General features: G+C 53.2%; 1 protein-coding gene across 2 annotated transcripts in view; it reads right to left on the reverse strand.

The window, feature by feature from the left end:
- Positions 1 to 27671, reverse strand: part of LOC134528368 (transient receptor potential cation channel subfamily V member 4) — a 69965-nt gene that overhangs the window by 21985 nt on the left and 20309 nt on the right. The window contains exon 4 of one of the 2 annotated variants that reach the window (XM_063361936.1): positions 23024 to 23119. In XM_063361936.1, coding sequence (XP_063218006.1) covers positions 23024 to 23119 — 96 coding nt within the window. Of the gene's footprint in view, positions 1 to 1933; positions 2107 to 23023; positions 23120 to 27671 lie in introns of those variants that run through there. The other variant, XM_063361937.1, reaches the window with a different exon arrangement.

The raw sequence follows: 27671 nt of genomic DNA on the forward strand, positions 1-27671 counted from the left end.
GGGAGGATTTGTTTGGCAAGTATTAAAATATGTTATTTCGAATAACGTAAGGACAGCAAAGGATGATTCCTGAAGTAGACCCGAATCCACCCAAAGCCAGTCTTTATTTGAATGTTAACTTTAAAATTACTGTATGACCTTAAGTAATCTAGCCACAAGAAAGCATGCAGTGTGTTCAGTTTTTAATAGCCCTTAGCACGAAATTTTAAAAAACTTAATGGTAGTTTGATTCAGCGCAAAAGGCACAAAGTTGCCGGTGCTGAGCGTTCACTCACCCCCATTCCTTTGTCATCACCGGCCGAGAGCTGACGCGTCAGCATCCCGGGAACCTCGCTGCTTGCATTCACTGATAAGTAGTTTCCACTTGTGTTATTTGTTATTTATCTCTAAAACCTTTTACATTTATCCTGGGGGCTACTCTCGGCCGGCTGTTTAAATAATTGGATTTTCACTCGATACAAGTTCTTTAACCACGATTATGTAATTCTTTGTGTGGCCATGTGTGTGGACCACACCTCACCATAAACCGATTTGTGTCTCGGGACTTTTCTCAGTTTAAATCTTTACGTGTACGAGAGTGTGTAGATCCAAATAAAACAGGACGTTTACTTCAAATGGTGTTACTCTCTTTTTTGAGCCCACGTGTATAGCACCTACTGCATTGCGGCATGTGGGACGCTCTAAGAGTCCACTGCGTTCTGTAGTATAGCATGCCCGACGCTGAGAGCGGGCTGGGTGCAGGGACTCGAGCAGTTTTTAAGAGGGTTCGAGTCACGTCTCACACGGGCGATGTCACGGCCCTGAAAGAGTGTCTTAACCCCTATGCATGGTGGCCCTTATAATCACCAACCATTCTCTAATGCAAACCCCCGGCCCACATCAAAGATGTATACAGTATAAAGAATTTGGACATTACGGTTTTTTAAAATGCTTCATGTTATCAGTTCTGGGTAGGACTTTAAAAAATCTTAACTGTTAAAATTATTCTGAACATAAATATAACATTCAGTTAAGTTTTTGCAACTGTATGTTTCAAATCATGTCACACCAGGTTTAAAAAAAATTTATTTACAATACCATTATTATCTATTTTCATTGCTAGTTGTAACTTCAAAATTTGTAACATTGTTACACTGTTATTTATATGATTGAGTTGTGTGTAGTTGTAATAATTAACGATTAATGACTTGGCATTTCAGGCAGTCTCATATGATGCTTAAAAAACTTAAAACTGATTTTAAAATATGATAGCATAGAATCGTATATATGTATAAACAAAGTTCCTGTTAGATTTTATTACATAGATTATCAATATTTCTCCATAGATTTTTATAATTAAACTGTTTTATAACATGAAACTACTTAAAAATTACTGTTTCAATAGTTATTTACATTTCAAGATCAAGTCTCATGTAGCTACACAGTGAAGTAAATATTTAGTTAGAAACTTATTAGGTATTTATTTCTGTTGACTACAATTTAATCTTGGACTCACAATTAGAATCAAGAGTGAATCATGGCCAATTTTTCATTACAAATTTTCGTTACATCATTTTCGTTAGACACAGAGTAATAGTAACATGGACAACAAATAATTTTGTGTTTAGTTAATAAATGAATATGTTATTTTTATAGAATACATACTAACTGCAGTACCCGAGTTGCCCGGGCTGAACACAGAATAAGATGTAGACAGTAATTATCTTCTTAATTTGAATGTCGTGTGTGGAAAATAATTGCCATCACTGGCAAAACCTGGTAGACGTTCTGCCAGTGTATGATTATAGCTAGCCGCCGCAAGCTCCACTAAGCGGACGGGTCTCACCAAGGAGGACAGGAAGCTGTATGACCATGTGGCGGACATAGAGACATGACACACTCACTGTTTGTAAGTCTATAATCTATGGTTTTCTGTTACAAAAAATGAATTTACCCATGATGATCAGTTGAAAGTTATAGAAGTTGAGAAGTTTAGTGGAGAGTTACAAAATAGCGTAAAAACCTTCTTCATGAAAAATCACTTTGAGCCATTATTATGTTCTGCACATGTCTTTATTTATTAAAGACACAACTCTTAACATTGTAGGTTCCCTTTCACAAACATGGCTACAGTTCAACTGTCCATACCTAATACCAACCAGACAACACAACTATCTTAACCCAGATAATGCCAACCTTGTCATACAAAATATCTTAACCTAAATACATAACAGCCATGCTACTGACTTTAAATATTTTCAGAGCGATTCAGTGAGCTTTAGGGTGACAATGCACATCCTGCTGTCCTTAACTTAATGGTTCGGTAATGTGTTCAGTTTTAATGGCTATATATGTGTTAGAAAAAACATTTTAACTACCATTACTTTCATATTATTTTTGATAAAAGTAGTTTGTACTGCTCTGTAATTATTAAACAATAACTAACAAAATAAATTGTAACTGATAGCTTATGAACTGAATAAATCTTTGAAGTTTTCAATCCTAACATTCCAAACAATAATTATTTTTAGTGATCTAAGAAAATGCAATAATTAAAAAAAAAATGCCCAAAAATAAAGAAGATGATGAGTTACTTCTTTGATAATCATATTTTTATCCAAACATATGGCTGTTTTAATACAATATTTGACGTCGTACCGACGCTACCCTTAAGCCGGTTTCACCCGATCAGTGGCAGGTTGCCCTTTCGGAGCGCATCCTCTCCAAACCCCGGACGAGTCAAGTGAGAGCTCCGCCACGGGACCTAATTCGATGCATAACTTATAAACATAATATAAGTACAATGATCAGTCCCGTTAATTTCAATCACCACCAACACTTTAATTACTTAGTTAATCAATGCGCATCAGTGTAATTACGTGTAAACAACAGTCGTCCACTGACTTATATTTTCAAACAGTTACTTGCTAGTTTGTCATATATCAAGCCCTCAGCAATTAGTTTCCAGATACTAATTTGTAATTAAGTACCTGGAACGATTTTTTTACTTAAACTTATAGTTGTAAGGTGATATAAGTGTCTTGGCGCGCGGCGCGGGGTGGTGGGGGTAGCCCGGAAGCTACCCCGCGCGGCGGCCATCTTCCGGCAGTCTTCTCCAAGCTCAGGCCCGGGGCGCAACTAACGTTCCGTGAGCGGCCATCATCTTTGAATTCAACGATCACTCATTCTGCCATGTGAGTAATTACCCCAAAACTTCCTTTTATTAGCTGCCCACGTGTCCCCGAGCCCTTTTTCCGCGGATCCGGGACTATCCCGACCGGCTTAAAGAGCATCGAGTGCAACTGCGCCACTGGCTCCACTTGCGGTACTGGCCGTCTCCAGTGAACTTTTTAATTAACATGTCGTGCAAATGCCTGCCGGTATCACGAGCGAATAATTTGTAACGCCAAGCTTCGTAACGCCATCACGCGACCCCCCATGGTAACATACGGCACTGGCCGCCTCCAGTGAACTTTTAACCCGCAAGACTGCCGCGGAGTTAGATCGTAGCGTAATAATTAATTAGTGTTTTCATTGGGTAACCCGGAACTTGTACCGTGTACCAACGTAACTTGTCATTCGTGAGTAACGACTAATAAAGTTACTCAGAAACGTCCCCGTGTGTAATTTCAGTGTTCTTGTAATCCCATCAGCCAGGCATGCAACCCCCTATATTGCTTAGGGCGTATCCAGCACCAACACAGTAAGTTCGTCGTCATCGTAAGCCGACTTATCTAGCGGACCACGCTGGGGCAGAAAGAACCCACGATTCATCTCATGGTCTAGTTCAGGCTAGCCTGGCGCCCACCGGACATTCAATCCACATACACGTCACTGCAACCCGCTAGATATTCCCCCTCAGCTCCCACAGAGAGACGGGCGGCGGCAAATGGCGCCCCTGCGTGGTGCGTGACAAGAAAAACGAAATCAGAAAAATTCGAAAAATTCGCAGGAAAAGTAGGAAATTACGACGGAGAACGACCATTTTTAGAAAGCGAAGGGCGAATAGTCGCGGGCGTGACGTGGAAGGCAGACAAAGGTTTTTCCACCCCCCACCCCCTCAAGATTCAACATTCCAGCAGGACGTGCGACGCGGGCGGGCGACGTCACACTACCCCCACTCCGCGGCGACCGTTTCGCTCTCTGCTTTGTGCGGTGTTCCGGGCATTCCTCCTGCCCACCGTTCGTTCTCGCTCTTCGCTTCACACAGCCGGCGCGGCAGCCCCTTCCACCGACGATTTGGATCGGCGCGCGCAGCTCCAGCTGCCACCATTATCGGCCTCTGTTATATGCGACAGTCCGGGCACCTAGCTCGCGACCCGGCGTAGCGCGCACGCGGACACGCAACAAAACAGGCACGTACAGTGCGTGTCATCACACGGCCACGCATACGAGACGAAAGTTACGTGTTAACACTAGACATCATGTCATACCAGGGCGGCGGATTACCGGCTAATATGGATTTATTAACCGGACCGGAACCCGCCTGGGTACAATTCCTAAGTGGAAAGGGGAAAACGGAACCCACGACACAAGTTAACAACGGACTCACCGCGCCCGGAGCGACGGCTGTTTGCCCAGCGGCAAATCACGCCGAACACGTGCCCCAGTTACAAGACACCACGCGGTACATACCTGACTGGGCCACGGTGACCACACTCGCACGACCGAGCACTGGCCAGGCGATGTCGCTACCCGAATTCGGAGGGGCCCCACACGAGGACCCAAGCATGTTTCTCGAACAATGCACATCGCGGCTAACGCATAATGGCACACACCCTGCCGAATGGGCGGAGAGGGCCAGCGGGCAGCTACGCGGCGCGGCGCGGACTTGGTGGACCAGGTGGGGGCGCTTCGGAATGCCGTGGTCCGAATTCGCCGACAGCTTTACGCACCGGTTCGATACCGGATGCCCACTCATAGACTGCTCGGCGCAGTTTTATGGGGTTAGACAGCGAGAGGGTGAAGATGCGGAGGCATTCGTAGCCAATAAGATCAGGCTGTTTCGGCGAATTTCGCCTAACCAGGATCCCGCCCAAGCACTGCCAGTCGTGACCAAACTGCTTAGGGACGACCTACAGCCATTCATGCGGCTATACCAAACCACGTCCGTCGTGGACTATGCTCGACAAGCACAGGCCACGGAAAACAACCTCGGCGCCGGGAACCAGCGTCATCAGGCGTCCACGACCCCGCGACGACCTTCGATACTACCCCCACCGCCTCAGGCGACGCAAGATGTTCGCGGGCACGAGGAGCAGTCACGCGGGACAGCCGGACGAGCGCCAGACGTTAGGGTAACCGAAGCCCGGGCCCCCCAGTGCAGGTTAGGTTGCCCGCGCGGCACGTTCCATTGGCACAACGACTGCCCCCGGAGGAACGACTCACCCGGCCCACCGCCACCCACAGCACGACCGGACCCGCCCCCGCAGCGACAGACACCCCCGTTCGCCCCCACCATGTCGGGAAACGGGCCCCGGGGGGACCATTACTGAGTCCCCCGGCCGTGGCACCAGCTGTCCCGCCGAGCGCCCATCAACCCCTACCGACCCTGGGGCAACTGCACAGCCTGCCCGCCGGTCTTATGCGTGTGCTCGTGGAGGTCAACGGACACCCAGCCACCGCACTGATCGACACCGGAGCAAGTGCGGTCTTCGTGCGCCCCAACCTGGTGCCGCCTGGCACAATGCACCCGGAGCAGGGCGAACTACGCCTGGCCACCACCGCCCACACCGGACGGATGATCGGCCGCGCGGATATCAAGGTAAGCCTACGGGAGCTCGACACCAGGGTAAAGGCCATTGTAGTGCAGGATCTGAACGAGGAGGTCGTGCTGGGCATGCCGTGGTTAATTGACCAGGACGCCGTGCTTGAGCTACGTCATGCCCGACTCAACCTGGGCCGGACGGAACGCTACGTGGCTTACGCTATGGGACAGACGCCCGTGCCGGAAGGCACCATCACGACGTTAGCCGACATCCGTCATAATGTCCCTCCACAACACCAGGCCGACATAAACCGAGTGCTGTCGGGACGACCGGGCGTCTTCATGACAACAGGCCCGTTGAGACGCACCACGGTGGCAGAACACCGTATCCCGACCACCTCTGATCAACCAGTGTACGACCCACCACGAGGTTATGGTTTCCACGAACAGCGAGCCATCCGAGAACAAGTCACTGAGATGCTACTGAGCGGCGTTATCGAGCCATCACACAGTGCCTACAACTCCTGTGTCGTTCTGGCCTCCAAGAAGGACGGTACGAACCGGTTCTGCGTCGACTTCCGCCCCCTGAACGCCGTCACTGTTAGTGCCCCGCCCCCTCAAATCAGCGTCGAGGCCGCCGTGGCCGGACTGGGGAAAGCGTGTGTATTCAGCACGCTAGACTTAAAGTCCGGTTACTGGCAGGTGCCGATACGGCGCGAGGACCGGGAAAAAACGGCGTTCACGGTACCCGACGGACGCCGATTCCAGTTCCGAGCCATGCCCTTCGGACTGAAGTGCGCCCCAGCCACCTTCCAGACCATGATGACCAGGGTCCTGGAGGGCTACATCGGGGAGTTCGCCCTGGCATACTTAGATGACGTCATCGTGTTCTCGGAGTCGTGGGAGGACCACTGTCGACATCTGGCGCTGGTGATGGAGAGACTGGCCACCAATCACTTGACCGCTAATCCCGCAAAGTGCCACATTGGGGCGACCGAAGTCGATTTTCTGGGACACATAGTTAGCGAGGACGGCAACAGGCCACAACCGGGTCATCTCCGGCAGATAGCTGAAGCGGAAGTGCCACGCACGCGCAAACGGCTACAGCAATTCGTCGGTCTTATCAACTGGCTGCGAAACTATATACCTAATTTTTCGCAACGGATCGCGCCGCTTACAGACTTGTTGTCGCCCCAGACTCGTTATCGATGGACCCCGCCCGCCCAACTGGCCTTCGACGAGATAAAACAGGAGTTCACCCGATGCCACACACTAGCGCGCATAGACCCTGACCGGCCCTTGGTCCTACAGACCGACGCCAGCGCCCTCGGAACCGGCGCTGTACTGTTCCAGGTCGACGACCAAGGGGAGCGGCAAATAGTGGACTATGCTAGCGCTAAGTTTGGGGCAGCCGAAACACGCTACCACAGCAACGAACAGGAATGTCTCGCCGTCGTGTGGGCGATTAAGAAGTACCGCCCACACCTGGAGGGCCGTCCGTTTACGCTCCGCACGGACAACCGCTGCCTCACCTGGCTGCATACCATGCAGGGGCGGAAGGGGAAACTGATCCGCTGGGCACTGCTCCTACAGTCCTTCGACTTCGTCGTTGAGCACGTGCCCGGCGTCGAGAACCAGCTCCCCGACCTGCTCTCCCGTGAACCCGACACCAGCGAAGGGGTGGTGGATGACCACGACTGGGAAGACGTCCTGCCCCCAGACTACGCCACGGCACGAGGCGCCCAACAACCCGCCTACGCTCAGAACATCGTAGGCGAGGCCACGGACGACGCGCCTCCGAACACGGCCGCCGACGTAGACCGCCGCGTCTTAGAGGCCCAACAGCGATCTCCTGATGCCCACCGCCGTCGGCAATCGGCCGAGAGAGTGGGGCAGACGACCTGGCTCCTCCAAGGGGACAGGATAATGAATAGGTCTCCCGACCCGACGGGAACATGGAGGACCTACGTGCCACCGGAGGCCCGCGAGGCCGTGTTGCTGTTTCACCATGACCACGACCTCGCGGGACATCCGGGGGCAGATCAGACCCACCGGGCCATCGGGCAGTACTACCACTGGCCCGGGGTAGCTCGGGACGTCCGTGAATACATCAAGGGGTGCGAGGTCTGCCAGCAGCGCAAGGCTCGGCGTGGGGACGGGGTGCAACAACAACAACCCCGCCTACCGTCGACGCCATTCCAGACCATCGCCCTCGACGTGATGGGGCCCTACCCGCGCTCACCACGTGGCAAACGGTTCCTGATCGTCATCACGGACATGTTCACCAGGTGGACCGAGGCCTACCCCTGCGGCAACTCCCGGGCGGCAACCATCATCGGCCTACTGACCCGCGAGTTCCTTCCTCGTTGGGGCTACCCCCAATCCGCACTGACGGACAACGGCAGCCAGTTCCTGGGTGCACGTTGGAGGGACTGGTGTCGTGAGGCCCACATCGACCACCACACGACGCCCTCCTACCATCCAAGGGCGAACCCCACTGAGCGCCGGAACCAAGAGCTCAAGATCCAGCTACGACTCCGCCTCGGGGACGATCATGCTCAGTGGGACAGCCACGTCGCCGACGCGCTCTTCTGCGTCCGGAGGCGCGTGAACGCCGCCACCGGCATGACACCTGCGGAGATGGTACAGGGCCACAACCTCCCTCTGCCCGGCGAGTGGGCCACCCACGGCGTCCCCCACCCCGAGGAGCGAGGGGGAGAACGCGACCAACGGCGCACAGCTGAACATGATGCCGCCCGGCAACAGCAGGAACAGTATACCCAACATATCACCCCCCAGACCACCAGGGCACCACCCCCTCTACGGACGGGAGACCTGGTGTTCGTGCGGGTCCACCCGCTGTCCACCGCCCCGCGGAATTACTGCGCCGGACTCGCACCCCGTTGGCGGGGGCCCTACGTTGTCCAACGCCGCGTGGGAGCGACCTCGTACCGGATCAACCTGGGTGGTCGCCATGTCCGGAAAATTCATCGAGACGACCTCCGGCTAGCGGCCGTACCGGGTGCCCCGCCGCCCGATGGAGCGGATGACGACGGCCCAGTGGAACCCCGAGACGACGATGAAACAACTCCGGCCACCATGAGCCCGACGCCGCATGGGATGGGCCCCGCGGACGAGCCCCACCCCAACCCAAATGGAACCCCGGACCAGGCCGTTACCCCTCAAGGGGCTCAACGGGGCACCACGCGCCCCAAGAGGCTCTGCTTCGCCCCCACGACGGCAGGCGAAGAAGGCCACGGAGCTGGGCCCGCGTCTCAGAGGGGCGAGGGGTCGCCTGGCGAGAGAGTAGACCGCCCCCGCCGAAGACGACGCCGCCCTGCTCGGCGTCGGGGCTGTGTCCCCGACCGCGCCCCCGACGGGAATATGACGAGTCCCACAGGCGAAGTCCGCGTGACACGCCCAAGCGACGGCCCGGGAACCAGCACGGACAATCGGCTCGGCACGTCCGGCCCCGGGACGCCAACGCCCGGGACCCCCCCATCCGACCCGGCCACGGTCTTCATGGGCCCCGACGGGGATTCCAGCCGGAGCACGAATAGGCCACGACGGGAGCGCCACCCTCCGACGTGGCTCCAGGACTATGTGCTCGACGACGGCGAGCCAGGCGCCGCAACGCCGCCGCCCGACCCGGCAGCCACTGTCGCGTCGCCCCGCAGCGAACCCGCCGGACGTGAACACTCCCCAAACCGGGAGAGCTCCATCGCCCACGACGTGGCCCTACAAGGGGGAACGGACCGGGATTGGTCAGGCCAGTGTCGAATTACGGAGGCGACGCCGTCGGAGCTCAGGGACCTTGACGGGAACATGTCCGACGCGAACCCCGTCATCACGGAACCAGACGAGCCACTAAGCATTGCTACGGGAAGGCCACGACGGGAGCGCCACCCGCCGACGTGGCTCCAGGACTATGTGCTAGACGACAGCGAGCCGTGCGTCGCGACGCCGCCTCCCGGCCCAGCTGACATCGCAGGGATTGGGGCGGCGTCCCCATGCGCCGCGATGCTGCCTCCCGGCCCCGCTGCCTTCGCAGGGACTGAGGCAGCGTCCCCGTGCGCCACCGCTTCGTTCATCGCGACGCCGCCTCCCGGCCCAGCTGACATCGCAGGGATTGGGGCGGCGTCCCCATGCGCCGCGATGCTGCCTCCCGGCCCCGCTGCCTTCGCAGGGACTGAGGCAGCGTCCCCGTGCGCCACCGCTTCGTTCATCGCGACGCCGCCTCCCGGCCCAGCTGACATCGCAGGGATTGGGGCGGCGTCCCCATGCGCCGCGATGCTGCCTCCCGGCCCCGCTGCCTTCGCAGGGACTGAGGCAGCGTCCCCGTGCGCCAACGCTTCGTTCATCGCGACGCCGCCTCCCGGCCCAGCTGACATCGCAGGGATTGGGGCGGCGTCCCCATGCGCCGCGATGCTGCCTCCCGGCCCCGCTGCCTTCGCAGGGACTGAGGCAGCGTCCCCGTGCGCCACCGCTTCGTTCATCGCGACGCCGCCTCCCGGCCCAGCTGACATCGCAGGGATTGGGGCGGCGTCCCCATGCGCCGCGATGCTGCCTCCCGGCCCCGCTGCCTTCGCAGGGACTGAGGCAGCGTCCCCGTGCGCCAACGCTTCGTTCATCGCGACGCCGCCTCCCGGCCCAGCTGACATCGCAGGGATTGGGGCGGCGTCCCCATGCGCCGCGATGCTGCCTCCCGGCCCCGCTGCCTTCGCAGGGACTGAGGCAGCGTCCCCGTGCGCCACCGCTTCGTTCATCGCGACGCCGCCTCCCGGCCCAGCTGACATCGCAGGGATTGGGGCGGCGTCCCCATGCGCCGCGATGTTGCCTCCCGGCCCCGCTGCCTTCGCAGGGACTGAGGCAGCGTCCCCGTGCGCCAACGCTTCGTTCATCGCGACGCCGCCTCCCGGCCCAGCTGACATCGCAGGGATTGGGGCGGCGTCCCCATGCGCCGCCATATCTATGCAGCACACGTTCAAGTGCTGTATTTGGCTGAAGATACCAAGTGACGTCGGAGACTAATCGGCAAAACCGGGCTTCTCTAGGGGGGGGCGTTTGACGTCGTACCGACGCTACCCTTAAGCCGGTTTCACCCGATCAGTGGCAGGTTGCCCTTTCGGAGCGCATCCTCTCCAAACCCCGGACGAGTCAAGTGAGAGCTCCGCCACGGGACCTAATTCGATGCATAACTTATAAACATAATATAAGTACAATGATCAGTCCCGTTAATTTCAATCACCACCAACACTTTAATTACTTAGTTAATCAATGCGCATCAGTGTAATTACGTGTAAACAACAGTCGTCCACTGACTTATATTTTCAAACAGTTACTTGCTAGTTTGTCATATATCAAGCCCTCAGCAATTAGTTTCCAGATACTAATTTGTAATTAAGTACCTGGAACGATTTTTTTACTTAAACTTATAGTTGTAAGGTGATATAAGTGTCTTGGCGCGCGGCGCGGGGTGGTGGGGGTAGCCCGGAAGCTACCCCGCGCGGCGGCCATCTTCCGGCAGTCTTCTCCAAGCTCAGGCCCGGGGCGCAACTAACGTTCCGTGAGCGGCCATCATCTTTGAATTCAACGATCACTCATTCTGCCATGTGAGTAATTACCCCAAAACTTCCTTTTATTAGCTGCCCACGTGTCCCCGAGCCCTTTTTCCGCGGATCCGGGACTATCCCGACCGGCTTAAAGAGCATCGAGTGCAACTGCGCCACTGGCTCCACTTGCGGTACTGGCCGTCTCCAGTGAACTTTTTAATTAACATGTCGTGCAAATGCCTGCCGGTATCACGAGCGAATAATTTGTAACGCCAAGCTTCGTAACGCCATCACGCGACCCCCCATGGTAACATACGGCACTGGCCGCCTCCAGTGAACTTTTAACCCGCAAGACTGCCGCGGAGTTAGATCGTAGCGTAATAATTAATTAGTGTTTTCATTGGGTAACCCGGAACTTGTACCGTGTACCAACGTAACTTGTCATTCGTGAGTAACGACTAATAAAGTTACTCAGAAACGTCCCCGTGTGTAATTTCAGTGTTCTTGTAATCCCATCAGCCAGGCATGCAACCCCCTATATTGCTTAGGGCGTATCCAGCACCAACACAGTAAGTTCGTCGTCATCGTAAGCCGACTTATCTAGCGGACCACGCTGGGGCAGAAAGAACCCACGATTCATCTCATGGTCTAGTTCAGGCTAGCCTGGCGCCCACCGGACATTCAATCCACATACACGTCACTGCAACCCGCTAGATATTCCCCCTCAGCTCCCACAGAGAGACGGGCGGCGGCATATTTATGTAACAAAGAGGCCAAAATGCTGCATTGCCAAGTACTCTGACCTAGACTTTTATTTTGTTAACAGTGGTTACAGAACACCAAGTTGACATCGTCCGGGCCTGCGGCCCCTGTTAAGTCCGATATGCCACCGCCCAAACACCACCCACCCTCCATTCAAACCTCCCGCCTACCCGTGCGTACGTGTGCGTGCGTGTGTGTTCGCCCGGCAAGAGGGCGCTGTTGAGTCAGTGTGCCGCACCCCTAAAACATAATTAAATATAATTGTGTTATTTGTTTTTATGTCCCCCAAGTGCAACGTGACGGCAGATCGGCCGGGAAGGTTTTATGTACTGACGTCGTCTGGCCGACGACCACCCCAGAGCCCGACCTGCACCCGCCAGTATACGCTCCCGCTAACGGAACACACCCCTGGCCATGGCCCACCCGAGTCAGGCGACCCGAACAGCAATCAAAGACAAAGCCGCGGAAACCTGAGTAGACAAGAGAAGAACCGTACCCATTCCTCCTAAAACATTAAATTAGGATTTTAGCGACAATAAAATCTCTTCCAGACACACCCGTTTGGAGTCTAGCGTAATGAGGTCACGCCTGGCGCGAGAGAGGCCGAGCCTCCCTCAGACGCCATGCCAGTTCGGCAGTTCAGCACAGCTCATGGACCGGGGCGGACCTACGTCCCACGGAGAGGCAACATCCTTTGTCTACATTGAAAGTAACGTCCGGTAACTATAGCCACTAATTAACCAAACCCCTTTTATTACTTAACCTCTCCGTGAGTACCCGGTCCCTTTTTTCGGTCCAGGACCTAATCCGGCCGCATCAACTTAAGGACACCCCGCACCACACTTGGTCAACGGGGCTGCTCTTCAGCATACGGCACGGGCCGTCTCCCGCAACGTACAGAACTTTATTTAAGGTCACGCGCACGGCGCTGACCACAAACCCGCAAGGGAACTTGGACAAACTTAATTGCGGTGCGTGTTTCACCACAGTGGGCACAACACCCGCGCCGAGACATTTGCATACGGGATTGGCCGTCTCCAATCGCCCGCCCCTTAATTCAGTGTATTTTGGTATCCCGTATTTTGTACTGCTAACTTACGTTACCCGAGTAACGAGTGCCACGTAACTTGTGCGCGCCCCCTTAATCCAGTGTATTTTTGTATCCCGTGTTTTGTATTGCTAACTTACGTTACTCGAGTAACGAGTGCCACGGAACTTGTGCGCTCCCCCTTAATTCAGTGTATTTTTGTATCCCGTATTTTGTATTGCTAACTTACGTCACCCGAGTAACGAGTGCCACGTAACCTGTACGCGCCCCCTTAATTCAGTGTATTTTGTGTCCCGCCTTTGTGTTACGAAATTACGTTACCTGCGTACCCAGTGAGACGTCTGAGACATAACAGCATCCGAGGCCACGTAACGCGGAACACAAACAATACGGCGCCACGGAATAACAAGTAACAACCCCCCGGGGACCTCTGTAGAGTGTTGTATTGTGTACGACTCGCTCCTCTGAATAAAAGGTACGACACCACCACCTCAACTCCACGTCTCTTATTTAAAATCATCTCACGCAACACCGCCGCCGGCCCTAGTGGGCCACGCAGGGGCACATACATCCACGACCCCAAATTCACGACTAGAAACGAGCTAGTCTGGCGCCCACCCGGACAACACAGATCAAGAACCGCCTTTTCCCACTAGGAGCCACACCGGGACTCGAGCCCGAGACCCCGGACGACGGCATTTGGCGCCCGCTGCGTGGGGCAGAAAATAACGTGAAAATTTTTTTTTTTCACTTCTGGACATTTTCGAAATAAATTCACCAACAGGCGACAGCGGAGACACGAAACGGCCATTTTGGACACAGGAAGGGTCGAAGGCCAGACAGACCGGCGCGACGAGGCGAGCGGACAAAGGACACTCCAACCACCCCCACCCCCGCACGTCATCACGGCGAGGCGAGCAACGGAGCGACGTCACCACCCCCACTCCGCGCGGACCGTTTTCGCCTCCTCTTTGTGCGGCTGTCTGGGCACCTGCCCGCCGCCGATCTCAAACCCGCGCGCTACAACACGCGCCCAGACTACGAACAGCCCGTCACAGACGGCGAACTTGAACGTACAACATACAGCTCAACATGCAGGCACCACCTACAGACCTCGTGTGCACGCGTTGCCTATTACCAAGGGAAATAGACCTATTGACGGGATCACTGCCGTGGTACAGGACATGCCAATGCGCGAACACCCGGGACAACGTCACCGAACAGACCTGGGGCAAGCCCTGGAGCGAGACGTTACTCGGCGAGCCGCACACCCAATTACCGTGGTCATGGGCACCGCTTAAGACGGAGGCACAAGCTAACGTCACACTGGGAGGCATACTACCGACTGTGGGCCTCACGAGTGCCCGGACCAATCTGGCACCCAAATACATCCCACCACCAAGCGCAATCACCGGACCAAACACGGGGATGCATACACGCAACCCGTGCTACACAGGGAAGTTAGCACTACCCGAGTTCAGCGGAATAGGGCACGAAGTACCCAGAGACTTCCTAACACACTGCGAGGTTAGACTGGCACGGTCCGGAATACCGACCGATGAATGGTCGGGGCGAGCGAGCGAACAGCTGAAGGGGACCGCCCGCCAATGGTGGAACATCTGGGGACGCTTCGGCATGCCCTGGGAGGAGTTTGCCACGTCATTCAACCGCCGATTTGACACGGAACACGCACTGGTCCAATGCACGACACAGTTCTATGGCGAACGCCAACGCGACGGCGAACCCGTCGAGCAGTTTCTGGCCAAGAAAATGCAACTGTTCAATCGAGTAGCACCCGGCGCCGCGCCAGCCACCGCGCTCGCAACCATTACCACCCTCCTACACAATGAACTGCAACCGTTCATGCGGTGTTACCGCGCAGAGGAAGTCGAGGATTACGTCCGACAAGCCATAGACACGGAACGGAACATCCGGGGACTGCGACACTACGACCCCCCGAACACCGACCGGGACCTGGCCAGACGCCCAATGGGTCAGAGAATAGCCAGCGTCCAGAACCGGGAAGCAGGGGGCTACCCACCCGACCGCCCGCGACGAGCCATCGAGGACGCACCACCACCTGGTAGGCCCGATGGGTCATCGACACAGCAGGAACCCCCACTACCGCGATGCCAGTTGGGCTGCCCCGCAGGTACCCGCCACTGGCATGTCGACTGCCCACGCCGGCAAACACCACCCTTCACCAACACGTCGGGAAACGCCCACCCGGGGGCACGGCGGTAAAACCCGCGCCTCCGAGTAACTCGAGCCAACCCACACCCGCCGCGGAAGCAGCCACACCGCAGATAAACCAGCTAGTCCGCCCTCGCGACGGCCTACTCCGTATCCCAGTGGAAGTCAACGGGCAACCCACGGCGGCCCTGGTAGACACAGGCGCGAGCCACGTGTTCGTGGCCCCCCACCTGGTACCCCCCGGCGCGCTGCAGCCCCACCAAGCCGAGTTACGGTTAGCAACCAGCACGCAACCGGGAAGGACAGTGGGGCAAGCCGAACTCGAGGTACGCATTCGGGACGACGTCACCACGGTAACCGCCCTAGTGGTAGAGGACTTACACGAAGGGATAGTACTAGGCCAACCATGGTTAGCGAGACAAGATGCGGTGATCGAAATGAAACCCAGACGAGTTTACATTGGCACCCGCGAGCGGCTCACGGTGTACGCCATAGGCACTACCCCCGAGAGTCAGGGGGAGAAAGTAACCTTAGACCAGTTCCGCCACAACGTCCCCCACGAGTACCGAGCAGCAGTGGAACGCGTGTTGGCAGAAAGGCAGGACGTCTTCGCGGTAGCCGACCCACTGAAACGCACCACCATCACCGAACACCACATCCCGACCACCCACGACAACCCAGTACACGAGGCCCCGAGAGGCTACGGGTTCCGGGAGCAGAGGGCCATCCGGGAGCAAGTGGCGGACATGCTTCGCGACGGGGTAGTCGAGCCGTCCAACAGTCATTACAATGCTTGCGTCGTATTAGCCCCAAAGAAAGACGGTTCGCTACGCTTCTGCGTCGATTTTCGGCCGCTAAACGCGATCACGATTAGCTCACCCCCACCTCAAATCAGCGTCGACGCCGCCGTAGCCGGACTCGGCCGCGCGAAAGTCTTCAGTACGCTCGACCTGAAGGCTGGGTACTGGCAAGTGCCCATACGGGCGGAAGACAGGGGGAAAACCGCGTTCACGATACCAGACGGGCGGAAGTTTCAATTTCGCGCCATGCCTTTTGGGCTAAAGTGCGCACCGGCCACGTTCCAGGGAATGATGACCCGAGTGTTGGAGGGGTACCTGGGCCGGTTTGCGATCGCGTACCTCGACGACGTGATCGTCTTCTCCGAGGCGTGGGAGGACCACGCCAGACACCTGGCGCTGGTCCTAGAACGCTTGGCCACACACCATCTCACGGCCGCACACCACAAGTGTCATATCGGGACCCAGGAGGTCGAATTCCTGGGCCACCTAGTAAGCGCGGCTGGCAACCGACCCCAACCCGTTCACTTGCGCAAGATCGCTGAAGCGGCACCACCGCGGACGAGGAAGCAACTCCAACGGTTTATCGGCCTGGTGAACTGGCTCAGGGGGTACATCCCCGACTTCTCCCGTACCATCGCACCACTGACCGACCTCCTGTCACCACGGGCACGGTACCATTGGGGCGAACCCGCGCAACGCGCCTTCGAAGAAATAAAAGCCGCCTTCACTCGCTGTCACACCCTCACACGAGTAGACCCCGGACGCCGCCTCTACCTTCAGACCGACGCCAGCGCACTCGGTGTGGGCGCGGTGCTTTTTCACACGGACCCGAACGGGGTCCGCGAGGTCATCGACTACGCTAGCGCGAAGCTCGGACCGGCCGAACGCCGGTATCACAGCAACGAGCAAGAGTGCCTAGCCGTAGTCTGGGCCATGAAAAAGTACCGGCCCCACCTGGAGGGGAAGTGCTTCACACTGAGGACGGACAACAGCTGCCTCACCTGGCTGCGTACGATGCAGGGGCGGAAAGGCAAACTCATACGATGGGCGCTATTCCTCCAGTCGTTCGACTTCGACGTCGAGCACGTTCCCGGCACGGAGAACCAGCTCCCCGACTTACTGTCGCGGGAACCCGACGACCGAACAGAGCTGACGGACGAGGACGACTGGGAGGAGATTCTACCCCCGGACACACCACACGGACACGCATCGCACGACTCGGCATGCGCGCGAATCACGGCCGACGCGGACGGGGACGAAGACCCACCCAACACCGTGGCCGACGTCCAGGACCGGGTACGTCGAGCACAGGAAACGTCAATAGACGCGGCAAGACGCCGCCAGCAAGCGACCGCCGGACACGAGGCGTGGCGCGTGCAAGACGGCCTGATTCAGACTCACACACCCGGACACCAGGAAGACTGGAGGACCTACGTCCCGACGGAAGCCCGAGAAGCGGTCCTTCGGTTCTTCCACGACCACGACCTCGCTGGACACCCGGGGACCGATCAGACACGACGAGAAGTCACCCGGCACTACCACTGGCCCCGCGTCACGTACGACGTACGTACGTACGTGCGCGAATGCGAGGTCTGTCAGGCGAGGAAAGCGAGGCGGCGTGACGGCGAGGAGCAACAGCGACCCAGGGAACCCACCACCGCCTTCCAAACGATAGCCTTAGACGTAATGGGCCCCTACCCCCGCACGCCGCGCGGCAAACGCTTCCTCCTCGTCGTGACGGACCTCTTCACGCGGTGGACGGAGGCGTATCCATGCGGGAACGTGCGCACACCTACCATCATCAGCCTGCTGACCAGGGAATTCCTGTCCCGTTGGGGATACCCCCAGTCGGTGTTGACGGACAACGCCAGTCAGTTCCTGGGGCGACATTGGAAGGGCTGGTGCGACGAACACCAGATCGAGCACCACACGACGCCCGCCTACCACCCGAGAGCGAACCCGACAGAGCGCCGGAACCAGGAACTGAAGGCACAGCTCCGGATCCGGCTGGGGGCAGACCACACGCAGTGGGACCTGCACGTGGCTGACGCCCTCTTCTGTGTACGACGCCGCACCAACGCCGCAACCGGCCGCACACCGGCCGAAATGATACAGGGCCACAACCTGCCCTTACCGGGAGAATGGGCCACACACGGCACTCCACACCCCGACGAGACGACGGAGGAACGCGACCAACGACGGGTGACTCTGCACGACGAGGCAAGACGTAGGCAGGAGAGGTACGCCAGCCGGATCACCCCAATCACAGATCATCCTCCACCCGCCGTGCAGGTCGGCGATCAGGTGTTCGCGCGACTACACCCACTTTCAGCCGCACCCCGCAACTATTGCGCGGGCCTGGCCCCGCGCTGGGGCGGGCCATACACAGTACGGCGACGACTAGGCAGGACGACGTACTTAGTCCGCACGGAGGGACGGCGCCTGAAAAAGGTGCACAGGGACGACATCCGGCTCACCGCCCTGCCTGGGGAGAGGAACCCAGACGGGGACGCAGGACCCCCCCACTCCGGACGACAACGGACGCCGTACACCGGAGAGCGACGCCGTCCAGGAAGAGGACAACTCGCCAGAAGCGACCCCCGCTAGGAGCCGACCCGAACCGCGCCCATACCGCACCCTAGTGTTCACGAACACCACGTCCAACAGGCCCCGCGACGAACTTGCATACACGCCCGGGACATCCCCGCAGAGGCCGCGTCAGACGACGAGGCGAGGCCACGACCACGGCGGTGGCGGCGCCCGCCCACGTACCTCGACGATTATGCCCTTAGCATGGCCACGGGGGACACCGGGGGCGACCCCGCCCACGACGTGCCAGACGAACCAGAAGAGGTCCAAGAGAACGCACCGGAGACGGCAGTGGTACCCTGGGAGGGAAGCGGGGTGTACGAGAGCCCCCCACCGCAATGCTACCCACGGGGCGATGAAGCAGAGGCCGTGGAGATCGCCGAGCTGTCGCACAGCATAGGTCAATCCGATGCGGGCAACGACGACGGGCCAACGCCGATCGTCACGCAACCCGGAGAGACCGACCCGGAGATCGCCGCCTCAGCATCAGCCGCCATACCCGAACGGGAACGGACTCCGTACCAGTCCACGAACTGTCAACCGCCGCCGAAGGAGGACCTCCGCGGACCGGGACATCGACTGGGGACAAGCGAACCCGCCAGCGAGCCCGCAGAACGACCCCGACGGGCCCACAGACCCCCAGTTCGCCTGGCCGACTTCGACCTGGGAACAGGGCGCAGGGCCTGTCAGCCACAAGGCTACCTCGACGAGTCAACCCCCGGATGTTCGGCGTGGGACGACCCGGGACAGGTGCTCGGGCCCTACCAACTGCGGCCACCGCGAGCACCACCCGGGTGGAGCTGTTGCCGGAGCTAGGAGGCGCCACGACGCCGCCCCCGGCACGCCTGCCACGACGGCAACCGGGGCGGCGCGCACGTTGGCCCAGTCGGCCACGTTCACCAGGTCCAGTGCGCTGACCCTATCAGCCGCTGACCCCACCCAGACGCCACGACGCCGCCCCCGGCACGCCTGCCACGACGGCAACCGGGGCGGCGCGCACGTTGGCCCAGTCGGCCACGTTCACCAGGTCCAGTGCGCTGACCCTATCAGCCGCTGACCCCACCCAGACGCCACGACGCCGCCCCCGGCACGCCTGCCACGACGGCAACCGGGGCGGCGCGCACGTTGGCCCAGTCGGCCACGTTCACCAGGTCCAGTGCGCTGACCCTATCAGCCGCTGACCCCACCCAGACGCCACGACGCCGCCCCCGGCACGCCTGCCACGACGGCAACCGGGGCGGCGCGCACGTTGGCCCAGTCGGCCTTGATCACCAGGTCCAGTACGCGGAGCCAACCAGCTGCTGAGCCGCGAACCACGCCGGGATGGAGCGGCCGGAGCTAGGGGTGGCCCCATGTTAGCGGGACCATAAGCGGCGCAAGGTCGGGCTTCACAGGGGGGGGGGCGTTTGACGTCGTCTGGCCGACGACCACCCCAGAGCCCGACCTGCACCCGCCAGTATACGCTCCCGCTAACGGAACACACCCCTGGCCATGGCCCACCCGAGTCAGGCGACCCGAACAGCAATCAAAGACAAAGCCGCGGAAACCTGAGTAGACAAGAGAAGAACCGTACCCATTCCTCCTAAAACATTAAATTAGGATTTTAGCGACAATAAAATCTCTTCCAGACACACCCGTTTGGAGTCTAGCGTAATGAGGTCACGCCTGGCGCGAGAGAGGCCGAGCCTCCCTCAGACGCCATGCCAGTTCGGCAGTTCAGCGCAGCTCATGGACCGGGGCGGACCTACGTCCCACGGAGAGGCAACATCCTTTGTCTACATTGAAAGTAACGTCCGGTAACTATAGCCACTAATTAACCAAACCCCTTTTATTACTTAACCTCTCCGTGAGTACCCGGTCCCTTTTTTCGGTCCAGGACCTAATCCGGCCGCATCAACTTAAGGACACCCCGCACCACACTTGGTCAACGGGGCTGCTCTTCAGCATACGGCACGGGCCGTCTCCCGCAACGTACAGAACTTTATTTAAGGTCACGCGCACGGCGCTGACCACAAACCCGCAAGGGAACTTGGACAAACTTAATTGCGGTGCGTGTTTCACCACAGTGGGCACAACACCCGCGCCGAGACATTTGCATACGGGATTGGCCGTCTCCAATCGCCCGCCCCTTAATTCAGTGTATTTTGGTATCCCGTATTTTGTACTGCTAACTTACGTTACCCGAGTAACGAGTGCCACGTAACTTGTGCGCGCCCCCTTAATCCAGTGTATTTTTGTATCCCGTGTTTTGTATTGCTAACTTACGTTACTCGAGTAACGAGTGCCACGGAACTTGTGCGCTCCCCCTTAATTCAGTGTATTTTTGTATCCCGTATTTTGTATTGCTAACTTACGTCACCCGAGTAACGAGTGCCACGTAACCTGTACGCGCCCCCTTAATTCAGTGTATTTTGTGTCCCGCCTTTGTGTTACGAAATTACGTTACCTGCGTACCCAGTGAGACGTCTGAGACATAACAGCATCCGAGGCCACGTAACGCGGAACACAAACAATACGGCGCCACGGAATAACAAGTAACAACCCCCCGGGGACCTCTGTAGAGTGTTGTATTGTGTACGACTCGCTCCTCTGAATAAAAGGTACGACACCACCACCTCAACTCCACGTCTCTTATTTAAAATCATCTCACGCAACACCGCCGCCGGCCCTAGTGGGCCACGCAGGGGCACATACATCCACGACCCCAAATTCACGACTAGAAACGAGCTAGTCTGGCGCCCACCCGGACAACACAGATCAAGAACCGCCTTTTCCCACTAGGAGCCACACCGGGACTCGAGCCCGAGACCCCGGACGACGGCAGTACTTTTAATTAAAATAAGGTATCAAAATATAATAGCGTTTCCGGACATTCCCGAGGAAACCCGAAGCCACACAATAATTAAATGTTCTCCTTAATAATTGTAATTTGTAGTATTCTTTTGCATTATTCAGAAAATGTCACATAAATTTTAAATTATTCTTGTCATGTTACTTTGGTTTCCCGTGGCATGAATTCATAAATATTTTAACGGCAATTGTTTCGGCGGGAAGACGCCATGTTAGTCGAGCCGAGCCATGATCTCAGCCCAGTCTTCCGCCATCAACGACCGAGAGTAGACGCTTCAGCACTCCGGGGACCTCACCACTTGTTTTCACCGCCAAGTAATTCTGTTTAACTTTAATTCTTTCTAAATTGTTTTCTTTTCGTCCTCGGAGCTCCTCTCGGTCGGGGGGCTGCATAATTAATTGTCTTACGACCAGTAACGGTCTTTTCTTCTATGAATTACGTAATTTGAGATGTGACCACGTGGGGGTCTTTACACCTAAACCGATTTGTGCCGCAGGCGTTTTAAACAGTTTCAATTGTGTACGTGTGTAAGTTGCATTAACCGAATAAATCAGGTGTGTAAATCCAACGTATTATTTTATTATTTAAATCTGACCACATGGAGTGTGACGGCGTGTGGGACGCCTGAGAGCCCACTGCGTAGGTAAAAGCGTGCCCGACACTGAGAGCGGGCAGGAATTCGTGCTAGGTGTTTTCAGGGGAGAATTAAAATCACGCCTCACATGGGCGACGTCACGCCCTGAGTTAGGAGTCTCACCGGGTCCACGTGCCTCACCACGTGGTGGCGCCCACTAACATATCACCTCAAAGCCATCCGAACAACCCCCGGCCACAGAAAGTGCCCCGCAACAAAGTTATGGATAGTGTTGTTAAGAGAAGATGAAAGTTAAGGCTAGTGTTGTAAACTGGCAAAAGTGTAAGGCCAGTTTGGCAGGAATATAGAATGAGATCGGACATTGAGAGTAGTTTGACATTCTGTCTCATGCTCAGAAAGTACAACAGTGCCAGATTTACAGTACCTGGATTGTTAACATTAAAATTTTCATTTTGTATAGCATCAAGAATTATAATTAGTTTTGAGTTATTTAATGTACTATTTTTATTGTTTTAAAAAAAACATAAAATATTGTATTTTGTATACATTCTGAAAGAAAAAAAATGTAAATTCCAATTATTATTTCAGAGGAGAAAATATTTGTAGTAGTCATCATTAACATTTCATTAATTATGTAATGATCAAACAGAGCCAAATGTTTCAATATTAAATAAATTATAAAATTTTGATGAAAAAATTGTTAAAAACAAGATTGGCATCTTTCAGTTACATTTTCTTAGAAGTAAGAATTTATATATCATCAATATATTGATGAAATACAACAAGAAAATGTGTTTCCAAATTCTTATTCCAAATTTTCCTTTACAAAATAAATGTTTTTTTTATGTACATTTCAAAAAAATTATCATTCCATTATTATCGGAAACTTGTGTGTTCTTTGGGGTGTGTCTGACCACAAGGACAGGACTAGCGGCTAAGGCACTCACCAATGGCCCTCTGCGCCACGTTGGCTCCTGCCTCCACCAGGTCCTGTACCAGCTCGTTGTTGTTGTAGGCGATGGCGAGGTGCAGTCCGCCCGCACCTGCAAGCCACGGTCCCAGCTCGCACGGCAAGCGCACGTCGCAGCGTGGTCTCTCGGCCTCCGTGTCCCTCCGTGTCCCTCCGTGTCCTTCCGTGTCCTTCCGCCACGCGCCACGGGACACACAGGCAGCAGCAGCACACAACATTCGCTACCGGCCCAAACTGAGGTCAACTCGGCATCAGGGAATAATACCATTCTGATGACGGTGATATTCCTACAGACTGCCGAAAAGCCATAGGTAGTACGCAACATGCATAGAAAAAAAAGCAACATAAATGAAAGAAAAAAAAAACTATTGTTTCACATCCACGTGGACATAATACAATATTCTTAATCCAGGACAATTATAAAGACAAGATACAACAACTGTTACACAGTAAAACAACAATAGTTACAAGACAACGAACTTTCCCTGCTGCAAATCACGAGCTGGCTACGATGACCGCCAACCTACGTTACAAGATGCCTTAGCCTTAAGGGGATTGGTGCACCAGCATCGTATTAAAAAAAACAATATATTTGTTAATGATTCAGCTGCTAGAGAAGATTTGAACCATTCTGGTGTAAAATTTATTTTTTTATTTTTTTATTTTAATTAAGTTATTGCTGATTTTCGGGAATTTTTTAAATTCAAGCTTTATTAAAAAACTATAAAGAATTCAGTGGTAAAACTTTCGCAGATAAATTTTCAGACACGGGAGATATTACTGTGACCATTATTTTATCTGTAATCATTATTAATTTAACGTATTTACAATTTGAATTTTAATAAATAAGCTGCTACGAAATTACGTGATATTCATTTGCGAATTTAATAACATTCGCGTTTTCATTTGTAATTCAAACGCCTACATATATGTCGGCTGAATGATTGACTTTATTTTAGTCTTTAGCTTATTGCAGTCGGACCTAAAGTAAAAATGTAGCTGTAGAAATTTGAGCAGCGTGCAAGCTCGGATACGAGGAATTATGGAGCGCGCTGGACAGTAGTGACACCTTGCGACAGTTTTCCAAACTTTTTGCAGCTCGTTCCCACCCAGCCACAGCTGTCTGCTGTTTACGAAGGGGAGACGGGATTTCGCGGGAAACTGATATGAAGGTCAACGTACTCATTTTCAGTAGATAAGAGAACGTGTTTGGTATAGCTCGGCGTATAATTGAATGGTTATTCTCTGTTATTATTTAGCACAGTGATTTAGCTAGATGTTTTTTGTTGTAAGCGTGAGATTTATTCAGGAATAAAATGCAGAAGAAACCTCCACCAAGCAGCGTACACAAAATAACAAAACTATCGAAAACCATTAGAGCGCTTAGAAAAAAGAATAAAGAAAGATACGAGATTATTTTATTATAGCTTTTTTTACCATTTATATTTATTTTTCAGAGTTGCGTATGTACAACGCGATGGACGCGATGCGACAACAAAAAGATGTGTAAAATTTTAAACATGTTTTTTTTTTGTTTTTTCAGCAATGCGTGAACCATTCATTAACTATACTCAACATGTATCCGTATAATTACGTTTGAGTTTTTTTTTATGACAGGCACCAATGTTAACAAGTTTATTAAGCCACAATAGACTTTTTTCAGAAAACTAAGTGTAGCAGAAAACACTCAACATAGTCTCACACAAAATCAGTTTACATGAATGCAGTTTTAAGAAGTAAGCTACGTAAATAATAGTTAAAAATTATTTAATATCTGCTGGTAACGTTTCCAAAGTATCAGCTTCGCCTTCATTCACGAACAATATTCGTGAGCTTATTTATTTATTATGCTGGCTATTCGTTGGTGACTGTTAGGACTGCAAAATTAGTAAATATTTTTCACCCTATCCTGAGTTAAATCTAAGTGTGCGCGGTTAGATGAGGACCTAGATGTGTCTCAGGCTTACGCCTTTACACTCTACTCATGCGGGGTATTAACCATGCGCGTAAGGGCGCGTTGCCATTGACCTGTAGGATAGTCTCAACAATCCTCTACGAACTCGAAAAATGTCACCTGCTCATTGCCTACTTGACTTGTGACAACTGTTTGTTGTAATGCCTGTGATTCATCGTTGATTTTGTTGAGGAGTTTTCAGTGATTCAGAGCCTCCCATTTAACTGTGGCCGAATTGAAGAAGCATGTTACATGCTTGAATTCATAGCGAATGGAAACCACAAATATTTACTGATGTAGTGGTTGGTAAAAAAAATATTATTCGTATCGCGTCCATTGCTTCGCGCCATTATGGCTCCTATATTACATGGATTTATAAAATATAACGATTCATTTACGACACTTAAGATAAGGTGTGTAGGATTTTAAGAATTCACTTGAATTAATATTTAAGAACATATTTCAGGATAACTTATGTAGACGCTCGTACAGACGGCACCGGTTGTGATGACTCATTGTTACTAGAGCAGGGGCCACGCATGTGAAACCTCAACACAACTCGAAAATCAGTAAGTGTTACATTGAAATGTGTCTGCTACAAATGTTCAGGAATTATAACTTTGAAATCGAGTAGAAATATTCCTGCAATCAGCATTAGGTATATTTTAATATACATTGAAAGCGAATCATTAAGTAGCTTCAAAATCCAAATACCGGAATACAGATAGTCTGTAACAATACAGACCTCACAGACTAGATATGGTCCAGATTGTTAATACTAACACATTTGAAAAAAAACTGACTAGTTACTGAATATGTTGAAATTTTGTAAACCTGTTACTTTAGATGATTGGTGATGTAATAATGTCTCTTGGAAACTACATAAGATTTTAACTGCTTTTATTTCTCCATAAATTCGCAAATCACCATGGCAGCCATTTTACGATCATGATTTAATTCTTAAATTTTAAATTAGTTTATTTGTTGAGAGCCTGGTACAATGTGTCTGACCACTAAAGCGATCCGAGCCGCGTAGTGTATACTACTGCGAGGTTGTCGAAGTAGGCTCGGGTCGGGACGAATTTCGCTGTTAAGAAACAAACATTTTTAATACATGGAAAATTATCCCAAAGCAAAAATTTTGTACAGTAGTAGAATGAACATTTCTTAGTAACACGTCAAAAGTTTACTGATGAAACCTTGTGATCACACCAATAATGAGCAGTTGAGTCCTTAATGATAATTTCTACAATGATCCACAAAAATGTTTCGTAATTTAATAACTTTAATACTTTTTTAAGCCGGTTCTCATTATGGCACCAAAGTAATATAAAAGAATGTCCTACATGGAAACTGTGATAAACACCTCAATGTTTAAACGTCCTATTATTAAATTGGTAATTTTAATCATAAAAGGTAAGAAAAATATATTTTTTATAGAAATTTTACTACATGTTACATAAATATGTTGAGTGTAGCGTCAAAATCACTTCATAAATATTGTCTGTGTGTTTTTTTTTAAGGTTTTAATGTGTATATTTTGAGTGTCTGGTACAATAGTCTGACCACTGACGTATTTCAAGCTGCGTAGTGTGTGTGCAGCAGTGTTAAAGTCGCTCGTGCTGGGATGTTTTTTGCTCCAGAAAACTAAGGTTTTTAATGTGACGTCAGCCGGGGCTACGCCCCATGAGCCTAGTCAGTCTCCGTTTCCTCAACATTCCTCTCCCCTTCCCCGGCATTTGTACCGCCATGTACGTAGTCGTGTGTTTGAATTGCGCGCCACGAACTACCACAAGAGGGCGCTTAGAAGCAGTGCGGCGATCCCTAAAATTGCTATGTTAATATTAATTGTAAGCCTTTTTGTTGTTTTCATCCATCTTCGCCCCAGTGCTGTGTAATTTACTTGTGTTTTCTTTAATTTAAATAGGTTACCTTAAATAACTATAGACGTTGCCCGGGCGGACCCGAACAGGCACGGACTTGGACGAGGGTAGGAATGCTTTTACATAAATTGTCATTAAATAAGTAAATAGTAACGAACTTTCCATTGTCAGTAATTTTTATATATTTTTAATGTTTATCTGTAATTTACTCAACTTTCGCCGGGGCACGGAATCGTAGAATATAGTAACGGTAATTGTGTTGGCGCGAAGGGCGCCATGTTGCCACCTGCGAGCGATGAGCTCAGCCCAGTCCATCTTCATCACTGACCGAGAGCAGACGCGCCAGCACCCCGGGGACTTCACCTTTGTTCTGCACTGACCAAGTAATTCTGTCTCGTTAAGTATTTCTGAATCTCTTTCGCTCGTCATCCTCGGGGCAGCTCTCGGCCAGCGGGCTGTTTAATTAATTAATTGTCTCAGTCGAGTTTTCAGCAATCGTGTAATAAGTAAATTTTGTAGCATGGCCACGTGTGTGGACCATGCCTTCACCTAAGTCGATTCGTGCCTCAGGCTTTTTCTACCGTGTAACGTGTAACGGACGTGGAGATAACGTGTTAGTGAAATTAAATCTGGGAATAAAATATAAACTGAGTATTTTATTTAACCACGTGGTGAGTGGCTTAGCCTAGGAGTGTGGCGTGCCCGACGCCTAGAGCGGGCCAGGTCTGGAAAGGTAGGATAGAAAGGGCTGGTAACTCGTCCCCACTTGGGCTACGTAACGCCCTGAG

Source organism: Bacillus rossius, chromosome 1 (genome assembly GCF_032445375.1).
Source record: "Bacillus rossius redtenbacheri isolate Brsri chromosome 1, Brsri_v3, whole genome shotgun sequence".
Lineage (NCBI taxonomy): Eukaryota > Metazoa > Arthropoda > Insecta > Phasmatodea > Bacillidae > Bacillus > Bacillus rossius.